The following is a 17438-nucleotide window of genomic DNA, read 5'->3' on the forward strand; positions in this document are numbered from 1 at the left end:
CTTAACAACGTCACAGTTGTTGTACAGATTAAATAAGATGCTATTAAAATTGCATTATATTTCCATTTTATAATTTACAAAGTGCTTTCTTTTAGTTATCTCAGTTAATTTTTACAGCAGCCTATTTTAAAGGTGAAAGGATAGTTACAGAAAAATTAAATGTTTTGCTTAAAACTTAGTCTAAACTTTCTGACTCTGAGTTCAGATTTTTAAAATATACTACGTTTCTTTTCACAGTACACTACTGTTTGAAAGCACTTTGAAATAATGTGAATTCAGATAGAACAAATAATGTTTTATTATCTATCACTCTGTAGCCACTGTTAGTTTGAATGTGTATATTTGCCTCAGATTATTCACTAAGAGTCAAGTCCATAGTAGACAGTGAGTAAGTGTCACTAATTTCACTTATCTTTTCATTGAAACTTTTTTCCATTTTTCAGGAGACTTTAATATGGTTCTTCATTCAAAAAAAGAGTATATGTTTATTTGATTCACTTCAATAACTTTCATTTCCCTTATGCTAAGAGAGAGGTTAATTAGCAAATATTTGTAGACCTTTTAAAAATGAAACATTATATATTTGAATTAAACTGCAGTTTACCTTTCTCTACTCCACTAATTATGGAAAAAAATAAATACTTCTCAAAATTGGAATGGATATAACTACTTTATTTTGAAAGAAAAAAGATTTTATTTGTTTTTTGTTTTTAGGAGTATGATAGAACTGATGTTTTTTCACATGGTCCCTTTGGCTTGAAGCCTAGATCAGGTAAATATATATTCACAAATACAATCTATTGGTTATATACAAAACTAGAGTTTCTCAGCTTAAATGGGATTGATTCCTTAGTTTTAAGTACACGTAGATTCTTTCCCCTCTCCTAAAAGTAATTTTCTCTTAACCTTATTTGTCTTTCCAATTCCCATTCCCCATTTCTTTCTTCCTCTTTACCTTCAAGCTCCTGAAAACTCAGCTTTTTGCCTTAGATATACTGCAGTCTTATTTCTACTCTACTGTGACTGCTATTAGAATGACCACTCTGCCAGCAGACCAAACACTGTTTGAAATTATAGCACTCCATTATATTGTGGTTTTAAAAAGGGATCTTTTCGCAATTGGCAAGCCCAAAAGAAAATGGATCCATGTTACTTGGCAAGGTATTGAATTATAGTTTTTATTCCTGAATAACTGTATTGACCGTCAAGAATAATTTCCTTTTCTTTAAAGATAATAAAGGCTGATTTCTTAACCTGGATCATGTTTCTAATAACATATGTTTAAGTAAGAACATCTATAGGTGGTAGCAGTTGTTACACTTGTCTTCCCTATTGTTTTCAATTATGCAGATAAGTAAATTTCAATTATATTCTGTAAAAAATATTTAGAATTCATTAATAATGAAAGTGTTTTATGTCATTTTGTTCTAGTTCTTTGTATCATGCCTTTTCCCCGCCGATGGTTGATCCTTCCGATTAGCTTTGTAATAAGCTAGGAAATTTCTGTTTTTATAGCTTTCAGCCGCTCATCTCGCCAGGAATATGGGGCAGCAGATCCAGGTTTTACAATGAGAAGAAAGATGGAACATCTACGGGAAGAGCGAGAACAAATACGACAACTTCGCAATGTAAGTCACATTGACCTTTCAGGTCTGCTTTATAGAAATGGGTTTAACTTGGAAAATTAAAAAAGAATATATTATTTTCAGTACTCTTTAAAATTTTAGATTATGTAATGATTAGTTATATACACATATATTTAAATAGAATGTCTGTGATTTATACCCATTTCTTTTATAGAATCTTGAATCCAGGTTAAAAGTAATTTTGCCTGATGACATAGGAGCTGCACTGATGGATGGGGTTGTTCTTTGCCATTTAGCCAATCATATAAGGCCACGCTCTGTAGCTAGTATTCATGTGCCATCACCAGCAGTGGTAAGTTTTGGCTACAGTTTGTTAGTTCTCTAAAGAAAGATAAAGCTGCTTGAAACAATCTTTAAATAATATTCTTCAATAAATATAATTTTCAGTTTTTATAAGTTTTGTACAAATATACCTGAAAATATACTATTTCTCTTACTTTACAGCCTAAGCTTAGCATGGCGAAATGTCGAAGAAATGTAGAAAATTTTCTTGATGCTTGTAAAAAGTTGGGTGTCTCACAGGTAATTATTTTTCTAACAAAATGATCATTTAAATATGAATTTATTACATGCAAACTGGCTTCTTCACAGTAGGCGTGAATAATGCTTTCTGAACATGAAAATGAATACCTTCCTTTTCACCTTCTACTGAATTCCATATTTAAATGTAAAAGCTATCTACTGAATGATTTTTAAGCTGCTTTTAAAGTAATTATAAAATAGCTACATATATAGAAAAATTTACTAATCATGCACATCATTGAATAAACATAATTTACTGGTCATATGACAAGTTGATTATGATGCTGTTGCTACTCTTATTTTTCCTGATAGAGGATATTTGGATTCCTTTAATCTAAGAATAGACTCTGATTGGAAGATTTGCATTCAGTGTGAACAACATTTAAAACTTTATTTAAAATGTCAATTTGGAAATCTTAGCGACATTATGATAATACCTCACTGGATAAACTTTTTCTGACATTTGTAGAAATTAGCTTATATTTCATGTAATAATTGTAATAGTATTAAATTAACAAAGCAATATTATAAATAATGAAAATGAAAAATAAAAATATTGCTTTTTTGATAACATTATAAACTTAACAACATGATGGACTGTTGAGAGGACTTGGAATTGTTAGCAGGTCACAATGTAGTTGTACTTTTTTTCCTGTTATTTTTTAAAGTGTATTTTATTGAGATATCATTGACATAACATTTTGTAAGTTTAAGGTGTACCGTGTGTTGTTTTGATACACTTAAATATTGTGATTATTAAGTTCTCTTTTCAATAGTGTCATAATAATCTGGTTTACAAATTCTACTGTAACCGCTTCCTGCAAGTGAATAAATATAATTTATATAGAGAGAATCAGTTGAATTACTGTTTAATTTGGAAGCTATATTCAGTTCTCCTCTAGTTACTTCTTGTCTATGCTTGACATGATGTTTAGAAATTTTAATTCCTAAGCATTTTTATGTTAGTTCTTTCTTTTTGTACTCTTAATCTCTTAGTGAGAAAGTAGAAAAATTAGGAAGGTTTTTTTGAAGTTTGTTATTGCATTGTATATATTTTCCTGTTTTGTCAGTTTTTGTTTTAAGAGTTTTTTGATGAGGGGTTCTCAGTCAACATTTATTAAATGAATGACATTTTACAGATGAGGAAACTGAGGCACAGAGAGCTTAGAAAACTTATCCAAGTTTGCTAAACTTTACTTTTACTAAAACTTTAGTAAACAGTGGAGGCAAACTATGAACCCCAGTGATCTAATTCCAGAACCCACCCTCTAACTTGGATATTCTCTATTTCTGTTCTTTTACATGAAATGAAAGATAGTCTGACTTACTCCTGACACTTTCTTTATACAGTAGCCAAGGAGAATGACAGGAAAGGTCTTATGAAAACTATTCTACTTAGCATGCTCTCATCTTTCTCCTGCTTGTTTGTTCTATGACAGAGTTAGTGACTCACCCATCCTCACCATAAGGGTGGCTTACCAGCTTTCATTTTCAAAACTCTCCAGGTATTGGTAACAAAAGGAGAGATTTTATTTTTAGCTTCAATTTGTTTTTCCCTGACTTGAAAATGATAATATATAGTCAGTTTTTAAATTTAACTTTTTAGGATATTTTTGTATTTTTAACAGTTTTATTGAAGTATAATTGACATACAATAAAGTTCATATAAGTAAAGTATACAATTTGATTAATTTTGACATATGCATATAGCATGAAATCATTACCATAGTCAGGATAATGAACATGTCCATTACCCTCAAAAGTTTCCTTTTATCCCTTTGCAATCCTCTAGTCAACCACTAAAAGCTGTTTTCTGTTATTATAGTTTAGTTTGTATTTTCCATCTGGAGTTATATATAACTGGAATGATAAAATATGTACGATTTTTTTTTCTGGCTTCTTTTGCTCAGTGTAGCTATTCTAAGACTCATCAATGTTGCATGTATAAATAGGTCATTCCTTTTTATTATTGTATAGTATTTTATTATATGAATACATCACAATTTGTCAGTCCATTGACCCGTTTGTTGATGGCCATTTGGGTTGTTTACAGTTTTAGGGACTACTATAAATAAGGCTGCTATGAACATTTATGTACCAGTCTTTGGATATATACATTCTTTAATTTTGGGTAGGCACATGAAAGTGGAATGACTAGAACATATAGGAAGTGTATGCTTAACATTGAGTATAAAACTTTTCCAAAGTGGTTATATCATTTTACATTCCCGTCAGCAGCGTAGGGGAGTTCCAGTTCCTCCACATCCTCAGTAATATTCAATATGGTCAGTGTTTTTTTAAATTTATTCATTTTAATAGGTATGTACTGTTTGTCAGTGTGGTTTTAGTTTCCATTTGCCTGAAGACTAATGATGTTGATCATTTTTTCAAGGTCTTATTTTCCATTTGTATGACTTTTATGAAGTGTCTGTTCCAATCTTTTGTCTATCTTTTGAGTTATTTCTTATTGAGTTTGAGATTCTTTATAAACTGTAGACAAAGTCCTTTATTGGATGTGTGGATCAAGTCCTTTATCAGATGCAATATATGATTTACAAATACTGTATCCCAGTCTTTGCCTTGTCTTTTCATTTTCATTATAGTATCTTTCAAAGATTAGAAATTTTAAATTTTTTGTAATTTTTCATTTAAAAAAATTGATTGTACTTTTGGTGTCAAACCAAAGAAATCTTTACATAACTTAAGGTCACAAAGATTTTATCCTATATTTATTTCTAGAATTTTTATGGTCTTAATTTTTACATTTAGGTCTATAATCAAATTTTAGTTAATTTTTATATATGCTGAAAGGTATGGATTGAAGTTATCTTTTTTTTAGGCCTGGGCACACACATTGTTTTTTATTTAAAAAATATTTAATATTTCATGAAATTCACCCATTTAAAGTGTATAATTCAATGGTTTTTAGTATAGTCACATAGTTGGGCAGCAAACTATTAATGAGAGTAGAATATTTTTATCACCCCAAAAGAAACCTCTTAGCTGTTAGCAGTCCCTCCCCTTTTTTATCTGTATGAATTTGCCTATTCTTGACATTACATATTAATAGTGTCATATGATATGGGGTCTTTTGTGTGTGGCTTCTTTCATTTATTATATGCTCTCAAGGTTTATCCATGTTGTAGCATAAAGCAGTACAGACATACTCAGGTTTATTGCACTTCACTTTATTGTGCATCACAAATACAGCATTTTATATGAATTCAAGATTTGTGACAACCTGCACTGTCAGATGATGAATAGTATTTTTAGTAGTAAGATATTTTTTAATTAAGTGTTTTTAAAAAGATGTTATTGCACACTAAGAGACTACAGTATAGTGTAAATATAACTTTTATATACATTGGGAAACAAAAATTCATGTGACTTACTTTATTGCAATATTTGCTTTATTTGGGTGGTCTAGAACCGGAGTCTCACTATCTCTGAGGCATGACTGTACTTCATTTTTTGGGGTTGAGTAATAGTCCATTGTATGTATGTACCACATTTTGTTCACCATTCATCAGTTGATGGATATTTGGGCTGTTTCCACTCATTGTTTATTATGAATAATGCTACTGTGGACATTCATGAACATGTTTTTGTGTGAATGCTTGTTTTAATTCTCTTAGTTAACAAGGTTATATGGTAGGTTAAATGGTTGCTCTGTGGTGGGTTATATGGTAACTCTCTATCTTTTTGAGGAACTGCTAAATTATTTTCCAGTTTACATTCACAGAAGCAGTGTATGTGGATTCTAATTTCTCTGCATCCTCACCAATTATTATTGTCTACCTTTTTGATTCTAGTCATCCTAGTAGGAGGTCTGAAGTGGTCTCATTGTGGTTTTGCTTAGCTTTTCCTTAATGGCTAATGATGTTGGTCATCTTTTTGTGTGCCTGTTAACTATTTGTATATATTCTTTGGAGAAATGTCTTTTCAAATTCTGTGCTCATTTGTTAATTGAATTAGTCACCTTTTATTATTTCTTTATATATTCCAGATACAGGTTCCTTGTGAAATACATGATTCTAGTTTGCTGAGAGTTCTTATCAGGAATGAATTTTGTCAAGTGCTTTTTCTACATCTACTGAGTTAACATTTTTTTCTTTCACAGCATTGTTAATTACATTGGTCGATTTTCAGATACTACCTCACACCTTGACTCCTGGGATAAGCCCCACTTGGTCATGATGGATTTTGTTGTTGTTGCTATTTTTATGTTGTTGGATTCAGTTTGTTAAAATTTTGTTTAGCCTTTTTGCATCTATATCAATAGGGTTATTGTTTGTTAGTTTTCTTTCTTTTAAAGTTTTTGTCTGGTTTTGGTGTCAAGGTAATACAGACTTCATGGAACATGTTAGGAAGTATTCCCCACTCTTCACTTTTATTGAATATTATGGATAGAATTAATATTACTTACTCATTAAATATTTAGTCACAGTCATTATTGAACTTTGAATCCATCTAGGCAGGGGGTTTTCTTTGTAGGAAAATTTTTAACTACAGTTTAAATTTCTTTAATAAATATAGGGCTATTCTAATTTTCTATTTCTTTTTGTATGAGCTTTGATATATGGTGTCTTTCAAAGACTTTGTCCTTTTCATCTAGTTTGTCAAACTTGTTGCTATAATGTTGTTTATAATATCCCCCTTTTTATCATTTTAGTATTTATAGATTCTCTTGTGGCATCACTTCTTTTATTCCTGATATTGTTAATTCGTGTATTTTTCTCTCTTTTTCCTGATTAATCTAGCTAGGGATTTTGTGAATTAAAAAAAAAAAAATTCTCAGTGAACTAACGTTTGGTTTTATTGATTTTTTTCACTAATATTTTCTGTTTTTTAATTTTACTGGTTTCCTTTCTTATCTTCATTATTTGCTTCTTTCTGCTTACCATTGGTTTAATTTGCTCTTCTTTTTCTAGTTTCTAAGGTAGGAGCTGATGCCATTGATTTGAAACCTTTTTTAGTTTCTGATATATGTTGGTGACTTTTTGAATAAACAAGCAAAATATTAGGAGGGCAATAAATGTTGCAGTGAAAATGGAGTGAGAAGATAGTTTTTCAGAACTGTTTTAATAAATGGGATAGTATCAGTAGTATTTGATGACTGAGTTAGGGGAATAAGGAAGAAAGATGATTATGATTCCCAGGTTTATGTTGAGAGAGACTGAATAGTGTATTACTGACTGAGGTATAGAATACAGACAGAAAATTCAATTTAGTAAGGAAGTAGTTCTGTTGTGGACATATTAATTTTGATATGTCTGTTGGACATCCATTTGCCTGTATCAAGTTGACGTTTGTATCTGGAGCTCAGTAGAGAGATCTTGGCAGGAAATAAAGATTTGAAAATTAACAGAATGGAAGATATAGTTGTTACTCATTGGGGTTAGGGGCCTTATCTTGCCAAAGTTTCCAGTGTTTCAAGAAACACTGGATTAAAAAAAGTAATGTTATAAAACACTATGCTAGTCAACTAAAACAAATCATGGACCATATGGGACCTATAAATGGTCTGTTTGGCACCTACTCTATCCACTACTAGCTTATTTTCCTGAGATGAGTGAGTGTTCCAACTGAAGCGGTAGACTGTATCATTTCTTCAAAAAATACCACCAAATTTATTTGATGCTGTGCACATTCATGCAGATCTTCAATTAAAATCCTTGTGATTTTGATGAGGCTTTGAGAATACCAAAGAGAGAATACAGTACAGAAAGAGAAGAGGGTGAAGACAGAACCCTTGGAAACATTAAGAATGTTAAAAGAGGATCACTGAAGGCTAATGAAACCTAATGCAAAGTTGTCTCTAAGCCCTCTTTCTCATAGAATTGTGAAGAAATGACATATATAATGACTTAGAAGAGAAGACAGTTGTTATTTACCAAATTCTAGACTATTTTAACTAAGAAGCAACACAACATCACTAGAAGCTGGAGGGAAGTCATCTTAATGACAAAAAAAGTACTGAAGTGCTATATACATCACAGACCATGTAACCTAAGAACTGGTAGAAGGAAGGAGAGTGGCTAGTTTTGTATAGGACTAAGCAGGTTACAAAATGCTTAAAATGCTTCCATATATAGATTCTTCTATTTGTTTCTCACACAGTTCCATTTTCAGGATGAAAAAACAGTATCTCAGGGAATTTTAGTACGTTTAGTACTCCATATGACCCTTAGATCTCTTGGCTGGAAGCATAGTGCTCTTTCTGCTCTAGCACAAGGGCTTAGGGAACATCTAGCACCACCGTCTCACTTAAAAATATTTTCTTATTGTGTAGATCAGGTCAACCTCAGATAAAAATACAGCCCATAAGAATCTATTGAAGCAGACATCTTAAAGTTTATTTCATTAGAATTGTATAATTTTTACCTGGAGTTTTATAAAAAAGCAGGATTTAAAAACCCAGTTCTGACTTACTGAGGTTTTGCTGTACTATTAAAAAGCACATGTTTAGATATCATTTGTTTTGTTTTTTCAGGAAAGACTCTGTTTGCCTCATCATATTTTGGAAGAAAGAGGTCTTGTGAAAGTTGGTGTCACAGTTCAGGCTCTTCTTGAATTACCTACAACCAAGGCATCTCAGCTTTCTACGGCTTGACATAACATTTAAAAATCCTAAATGTCTAGTTTCATTTATTTGAAGTGATTTCAAATATCTCAAATTTATGAATAAGGATGTCTAGTCAAAAATAATTTTATTATTCAAGCCTTAGATTTAAGAAAAATCATGTTAAAACATCAAATTCAATTTTGAATTGCCCAAACTTCTTTTGAGGGAAAACTAGATCAATTTGATAAGAGTTTTTGATAAATTCAAATTCTCTTTTTGCTAAGTTAGCTAATAATCTTGATTATTTTTCAATAATCAGATTAACACTAAGTTTAAAATGTGATTTCAATTTAATAATCACATTAGGTTTATTTTGTTTTATCATAGCATACTGGTAAACATCTGGACAAGGTAATCATTTTTTTACCAATTTAAAACTAATTCTATATTTGAGTTATTTAATATACTTGTGATTCTAGTTTATACATAATTTCTTCCGTCTTTGGTCTTAGTTTTATAGAAAAAAGTGAGTAGAAGTTACAGAACTCTGGCTTTATATTGAATTCTTTTAGTATTATAGGTTGGTGCCAAAATATTTTCAGTTGTACTGTAGATTGTTTACATGTGAAGTGCCTGTGTAATTGATGACTCTCATATAGTCTTAAACATTTTTGCAGTTTTTTTAAATGTATTAATGGAATTTTAAAATATTTTAGTAGATTTTGTAAGTTCAGTAATATGTGAGGATAAATGTGCCTCACATTGTGACATTTGTGTTTTTTATTTAGTCCATTGCAGTTTTCTTAAACTGGTTATTTCATGTTGTCAGAAAAACGATGTTAATATGCTTAATTTATACTATTTAATTTTGCAAAACTTAATCATCTTTTGAAATATATTATTTGAAGAGTATTTTATTTCTGTATTGAAAATGTTACACAAAGCAGTAAGGTTTTTGAGAACTAGCAGAGTATTTAATTATCAAGAACATTTTGATAAAACTGCCAAAGTTTGGGTTTATGTCTTGACTTTCAGGAACATTACTACATCAGTATGCTGCCTTTGGTTATATTCAGATTCAGAGAGCAGCAGCTGAGGAATAGGTTTTTATTAGAAAATATGTCCATTTGTGGATCCTGTAAATCTTAACTTATGCTCAATTAACATGATGAAATAAATACAGACCACTCTATAAATCTTTTCATAAGCATACTATTATATAAAGTCCTTGTTTAATTTAAGGATGGATAAATTGACATTTGTAGTAGTGCAGGAATTTTTCAAAAACATTAATGAATAATCAGTTTCCTACAGAAAAACTTAAGTATAATTACTTTTGTAGTAGTCAAGCAAGTATCATATCTTAAGTATGTGATTATTTGCACTTGTTACCTCTTAATATGGATGCAACTTATTAGAAATGTTGGCCTGGGTGTTTCAATGATATCTATAAAAGGTAAAAACTATTGTGCCAAATGATATAATAAGGATTGGTTTAAGAGCAACTCTACTTTTTTTGATCAGTTATATGGCATGAAGCCATATAATTAAGTTTTGGCTTTAGGATACAGATGTGTTTTTACATTCCCCAAGGGTCAAATCGGAACTTTTAAAGAACTAAAGCTTTTTATGACTAAAAGTTTTAAAAATTAAATCATTGATAATTTATTACTTTAAATATTTGAGCTAATTAGTTATTTTTCAGTTGGATCTAAAAAAAGTCATTGACAAAAATCTCTCTCTAGTGAAAAATTGGGTAATAAAGTAAGAAATTACAAATATATACCTTAGTTATTAGTTTTTAATGTAAAAATTTGACAGTGTTACAAATGAAGTGATCATTAAAAAGCTACAGCAATCATTCATACTGCTTTCATAGTTATCATGCTGTAGAATTCCTCTTGTTAATTAATCTAGATGTTAATTATTTTACAAGTATGTTCATGTTTTGTATCATTGAAATATTAGTGAAATTATAGGCCATTTCCTTATTGCATTTCACTTACTTGTCAATTAATTATTATTTTAAAGAGAAAATAGACCAGAACCTCTGTAACATTCTTTATTGCAAAGTTCCGTTTAAGATGGGTCTATCTGAGGTCCATACCATGGCAGTTTTATTTACTGAGTGACAAAAAGAACACTTCTCTTGCTCAGTTTCTCAGCATAGTCCCCAAGCAAACATTATACCAAGTCTCTGATGTATTTCTTTTAGTAGTTTTTGAGTAAGTGTAAAATTTATTCAAAATAGTTTGTATGGTTATTATATATTTACTTCACCAGTTATTGAATAAGGAATGATTATCATTATTTGAATTGGATTTGTGATTTGAAGAACGTTAAGTAATCAAACTAAAATATTTTATTAGGCCCTAAAACATACAGTAGATGGCTTTCTTCCTGCTAAATTTTATTCCTATATGGCACAAGAAAGAAGTGATGTTGGATATGTTAGAACTGAAATAAGGAGTAAAAATACATTACCATTTGTTTAATAATTATCTTTACAGAAGTGCTAGTTTATTGACTTTACTAACTGAATTTTTTGAATTCAGAAATGTTTGTATTGGTCACAGATCTATCATGATTGATTTTCTGATGCATTTAAAAATAAATGGAACACTAAATGTATATTACCGATGCGAATTGTGTATAAAGTTGAACAAAAAAATTAAAGGCTGAGATTTCTTTTTTCCATTTCTACCTCTTCTCTTAACATCACAGCATCCAATTTCTGTAGGTATTTGATAACTTGTGTCTATGTTCCCTAGTATGGAAAAATAGACTTTGAGAGGATATTCAAAGTAAGTTTAGTCTAGATTTTCTGTACATCATGATATTTTTAATAGGCAATGTTTTCTTTTAGAAAAATGGTTTCTTTGGATATCTTTAGAAAATGATGTCATCTTAATCCTGTATGGGACTCTCTGCGCTTCCTGTCGTTCAAAGTTAGAAATAAATTTATTTTTACTGTGCTCCATTAGTATGCATCAAGTAGCTACCTAAATAAATCAGAAATGTATTATGTACATGTGTAAATACATGGGAAAAAATAGATTTTTCAGTTAGCAAGTTGAATTTTCTAGAACTTTGTTTAGATATCTCAGTCATTTCTAATGCAGAGAAATACAAAGTAATGTTGTATAATTTATAAAGTAGTAATTGAAATTATACCCTAGGGCTATTATTCTTTTTCATTATATAAGTTTTAGGTATACAGGATTATAATTCAACATGTATACATATACTACAAAGTGGTCACCACCACAAAGCTAGTTACCATCCATCACTATACAGTTTACCCACTCCAGCTATATTGCCTTTCCCCCACCCCCTTACCCTCTGATAAACCACTAATCTGATCTTGAAATCTGTCAGTTTGTTTTTGTTTTATTTTCTTTTGGATTTCACTGGCCTAATACCTTCAAGGTCCATCCTTGTTGTGTAAATGGCAGAATTTCATTCTTTTTTATGACTGAGTAGATTTTGTTGTGTATATAAACCATATTTTTATTCATCCATCAATGGATACTTAGTTTATTTCTGTATCTTGATTATTGTAAATAATGCTGCAGTTAACATAGGGGTGCATATATTTTTTTTAAATTAGTGTTTTGTGTTCTTTAGATAAATACCCAGAAGTGGAATAGCTGGGTCATATGGTAGTTCTAGTCTTAATTTTTTGAGGAATTTCTCTGCTGTTTTCCATAGCGGCTCTATCAACTTACTATCCCACCGACAGTGTACAAGTGTTCTCTTTTCTCCACATCCTTGCCAACACTTATTATTTCTTGTCTTTTAAATAATAGCCATTCTTACAGGCAGGTGATATCTCATTTTTGTTTTGATATGCAGTTCCCTAATAATTAGTGATGTTGAACATCTTTTCATGTACTTATTGGTTATCTGTATATCTTTGGAAAAATGTCTATTTAGATCCTCTGCACATTTTTAATCAGTTTCTTTGTTGTTATTGTTGAGTTGTATGAGTTCTTTATTTATTTTAAATATTAACCCTTTATCAGATATATGATTCACAAATATCTTCCCCAGTCAGGAGATTGCCGTTTTATTTTGATTATGATTTCCTTTGTTGTGTGGAAGCTTTTTAGTTTGATGTAGTCTCATTTGTTTATTTTTGCTTTTGTTTCCCTTGAGTCAGATCTGCAAAAACATTGCTAAGACTGATGTCAGTGAGGTTACCAACTATTAAAATTTAATTGTTTTTCATGCTCATATTTTGCAAGTTTAATTTTTGAAATTTACCTCTCAGTACTACGCTTGTCATTGACTATTAATTTCTGCTAGCTGGTTCTGACAGTCATATTTCTTTAAAAAATAATTATTTTGAGTGATAGTATGCTATATTTTCATGGAGGAAATTGATATATCTATTCCATAGATTTGTAAAATATTCTATGTAAAAAACAATGTATTTCATTAAGTTTTATATTTTTTTAAAATAGTTTATTTCTAAAGCAGTTAACTCTGAGATCTTTCTCTGTGTTAAGTTTTAGAATATTTCACGTTAGCTTAAATATAATGCTTTTATGTTTATGGTTCTGTTGCAGATAAATCATTAATATTACTCAGAAGCTCTGGTAATTTTGGCCTATGAAAATGTTAATCAAAAGTTTTTTTTTAAACAAATTATAAAGTAGCAGGAAATTTTTCACTATTTTCTGTACTTGTTTGTAGATAGTTTTGATATTATTTGAAAATTAGTTAGTAAGATTTATATCAGTTGTTGTTTAGTTGCTAAGTCGTGTCTGACACTTTGCAACCCCATGTACTATTATAGCCCACCAGGTTCCTCTGTCCATGGAATTTTCCAGGCAAAATTACTGAAGTGGGTTGCCATTTCCTTCTCCAGGGGATCTTTCCAACCCAGTATCAAACCCATGTCTCCTATGTTTTCAGGTGAATTTTTTACCACTGAACCACCAGGGAAGCCCCATGCATAGTTCATTGATGGCTCCAATCTATATATTCACAGTCAAAAGTTTTTCATTATTTTCTGTAAAATTCTTATGTAGTTATTAAGTCTTCAATATTATGAAAATAGAGAGTTAAATAATAGTTAAAAGGAAGCCATTTCTGTTTTTTTAAGAGCATTTTTGAGAGGTGGAGAGAGAAAGGAGAGAAGAAAGGACAATTTGGAGATATTTAGAAAATTGATAAATTGTAATCTTGGAGAGGTAAGGCTTTAAGAAATGGGATAAACTGTACTTTGTTCTGTATTTGTTGCAAAAAGATCAGTTTTTTAAAAAGTGAAAATGTTATTATGGCTCTTCATCTTTCTTAAGGTTGGCATAGCAATTTGTGGGCTTTTATTACATTGTGTACATTTTTATTACATTTATTTACTTTCTTTAAAAATCAGCTGAGATTTTGGTTGAGATTACATTGAATTTAAATATTAATGTGGAGACAATTGATATATTTATAATAAGTCTTCCCATTCAAGAGCATGGAATGTATCTCTATTCAGCTCAACTGTTTCCTATGTTCCGTTCAGTTCAGTTCAGTCGCTCAGTCATATCCGACTCTTTGCGACCCCATGAACCTCAGCATGCCAGGCCTCCGGGTCCATCACCAACTCCCGGAGTCCACCCAAACCCCTGTCCATCAAGTCGGTGATGCCATCCAACTATCTCATCCTCTGTCGTCCCCTTGTCGTCCTGCCCTCAATCTTTCCCAGCATCAGGGTCTTTTCAAATGAGTCAGCTCTTCACATCAAGTGGCCAAAGTACTGGAGTTTCAGCTTCAACATCAGTCCTTCCAATGAACACCCAGGACTGATCTCCTTTAAGATGGACTGGTTGGATCTCCTTGCAGTCCAAGGGACTCTCAAGAGTCTTCTCTAACACCACCTATATTTCCTATATTAGAGTTAATAATTTTCTCCATAAAGGTATTAGGCCTACCTGATTAAGGTAATGCCTAAGATATTTTTAAATTTTGATGCAATTGTGAATAGTATATTTTCTATTAATTGGTTGTTGCTGGCATGGGAAAATGCTGTTGATTTTGTATCTGGAAGTCTTGCTTAACTCTTCATAGTTTTAATGATTTGCTAATTCTACACATTCTTCTATGCAAACAATCATATAATTTGCAAGTAATGATATTTTTAAGGTCTTCCTTCTAATCCGTAAACTTCTTTATATTTTATGTATTTTTTATAACATTGTCCAGGACCTGCAATACCATGTTAAACTGCGGTGACAGCTGGCTGCTTTGTACTCATTTTGGTTTTAATGGAAATATAACTAATGTTATTCCATTAAGTATAATATTTTCTATAAGTTTTTGAACATTTATCAAGTACCCAGCTTTTATGACTTTTAAAAATAATCATAAATGGATGTTGAACCTTACCAAATATATTTATGCATCAATTGTAATTTAATCCAGTAGTCTATTATGCAAAGATTTATATTAACAGATTTTCTGATGTTGACTCAACTTTGTATTCATAGGATAAATATTTCTTTATAATGATTTTTTTAAACCTCATATTTTATTTGGCTAGCCCTATGTAATGCGTATTTCAAGGAGATGCAGACTAGAGACAAAACCAAAACATAAACCTCTTCTTTTCCTAACCGTTTCCCTCATTGCTGCCTCCAACTAACCTTTGCACCAGACTTCAGCCCCTTGTCACACCTTCACAGGGGGTTTTCAGGGATTTCTTAAAATTAGTTATTTGGGTCTATGTTTACCTGTATAGTTTCTTGAAAATTAATGGGAAAAAAAGCTAGTAATCTTGCTCGTTTTCCATCATTGATAGGACCTTTGGAAGTCTTGTTTAGGTATTTTATATATGAACTACTATTAAACAAGAGTCCCCTCTTTTGTGTTTGTACAGTTTAGTTTTTGAACCTTTATATTTCTTCTCAATACATTTTATCTTGTTATTTGTCAGACCTTTCCAAAATATTTTTTGAATTTTGATTCTGCAGTCCAAAATTTTATAATCACACCATTTATGTCTTCATCTAAGTCTTTATACATTGTGATGTTCAGCATTTTATGAATGTGGTAGTCTGGTTGAGATCTTATTCACTATTGATAGCAGTCAACACTGTGAATGTCATTTGTCAACCAGTTACAAACCTACCAGAGTCACCTAGGTCAGTGCTACTCAAACTTTAATGTGCACACAAATTACCTGGAAATCTTGTTAAAATGAACTGATCAAGTAGGTCTGGGGAAGAGTCTGAGATTTTGCATTTATAACAAGCTTTTATGTGAGGTTGTTGCTGATGGTCTGTGGAACATTTTGAGTAGCAAGGACCTAGGCACATTTCTTAATCACAAATAAAGTAATCATGAGCAGCTTTGTAAATAACTTCTTCAGGAATAAGACACATTAAAAATAAGACTTTCCCTGACTTGCCTGCCAGGAAAAACCATAAAAAGAAATTAAATTTGCTCTATAAACTGGCACAGAAAGCTGCTTACTAATCTCTCTGTACATTGCCAGGATTCCGAAAACACTGAAGATGCAATTTTTGGTTAACAGTATTATTAATAATGAGCCCTATTTTGGACCAGCTTAGTTTCTGCCAAGTCTTCAACAAACTCAGACAGACTGACAAATTAGACCAAAATACTTTGAAATTCTCATTCACTTACTTCCATCTATTTACCTGCATGTTTCTAGGCTCTTGGTTATGATGAAAATGTGGAGGAATGCTTGATATACAGATATGATTGATTTAAAAATCATCTAGATAATGGTAAGTAGGTGTTTCTAAAGTTTCAGGGTGCCTATAATTAGTTTCTACATATTTTAGACATGCCATGAAAAGCTACTTTTGCTTAGCTTAATTCATTTCAATTATTTATGAAAAATATTAAGCAAAAATAAGAGTTAAAATTTTGTCTGGAATATTGATATCAGTGCAGTTCACATATTTTAATGAGATGTAGATGTTTAGAACAGTACTTCAAGATAGTCTGTTTCCTATGTTATTATAAGTGAAATAACACGAGAACCATCCACCTCCTTAAAAGTGCTTGATTATTTATATATATATATATATATATATAAAATAGTTACGAGGTCATACTACAAAAATAAAATATATTGCTTAAGACATTGCTGAGCTAATAATAAGGCACCATAGCTGCAGATTAGCCTGATGTTTTCTGAAAAAAATCCTGTATTGACAGTTGCATGGGACTTGAGGATAGGAGATAAAATCTGAGATTTTTCAAAGTTGGCATTCCAAAAGGAGAATGTGGCATAAGGCTTAAACTTCAAAAGGTTGTGTAATAAGGAGTAAAAGGAAACTTGCCTGGCTTGACTTTGACATTAAGTAGAAAAGAAAAAAAAAAAAATCTCTCATAAGTATTTAAAACCTCAAATTAACCATCTCCAGCATGGGCTTGTAACTTATTGCACATTTTTTTGTGTATATTGCAAAAGCCTCACACATAGAGTTTAATTGAAGTGTACTCAGATTGGTAATGTTTTCAGGTAACTTAACAAAGCAAAAGAGTATCTCTTCTGGAGGAGTGAATCTTCAATGACAAATTCTCAGAGTTTTATAGAATATAAACTCACAGTCAAATTTCAAAAACAAACCACAAGAAAACAAGGGTTCAACAGAGATAATAGAAAATAGACTAAGAAGTGAAAAGACTTTAGATGTTGAAATTACTGAGCACAGAATATAAAAGATTTTTGAAAGTGT

At 31.0% G+C, this 17438-nt stretch overlaps 1 protein-coding gene across 4 annotated transcripts in view; it reads left to right on the top strand.

Annotated features, from left to right (window-relative positions):
• Positions 1 to 11430, top strand: part of LRCH2 (leucine rich repeats and calponin homology domain containing 2) — a 104201-nt gene extending 92771 nt beyond the window's left edge. For all 4 annotated transcript variants that reach the window (XM_027534012.1, XM_027534013.1, XM_027534014.1 and 1 more), the window contains 5 exons: positions 715 to 772; positions 1516 to 1628; positions 1801 to 1938; positions 2091 to 2168; positions 8662 to 11430. In XM_027534012.1, the coding sequence (XP_027389813.1) occupies positions 715 to 772; positions 1516 to 1628; positions 1801 to 1938; positions 2091 to 2168; positions 8662 to 8781 (507 nt within the window). In that variant the 3' untranslated portion in view covers positions 8782 to 11430. The remainder of the gene's footprint in view (positions 1 to 714; positions 773 to 1515; positions 1629 to 1800; positions 1939 to 2090; positions 2169 to 8661) is intronic.
• Positions 11431 to 17438: the final 6008 nt, after the last annotated feature.

The sequence above is a fragment of the Bos indicus x Bos taurus genome, chromosome X, assembly GCF_003369695.1.
Source record: "Bos indicus x Bos taurus breed Angus x Brahman F1 hybrid chromosome X, Bos_hybrid_MaternalHap_v2.0, whole genome shotgun sequence".
In the NCBI taxonomy this organism is placed as follows: domain Eukaryota; kingdom Metazoa; phylum Chordata; class Mammalia; order Artiodactyla; family Bovidae; genus Bos; species Bos indicus x Bos taurus.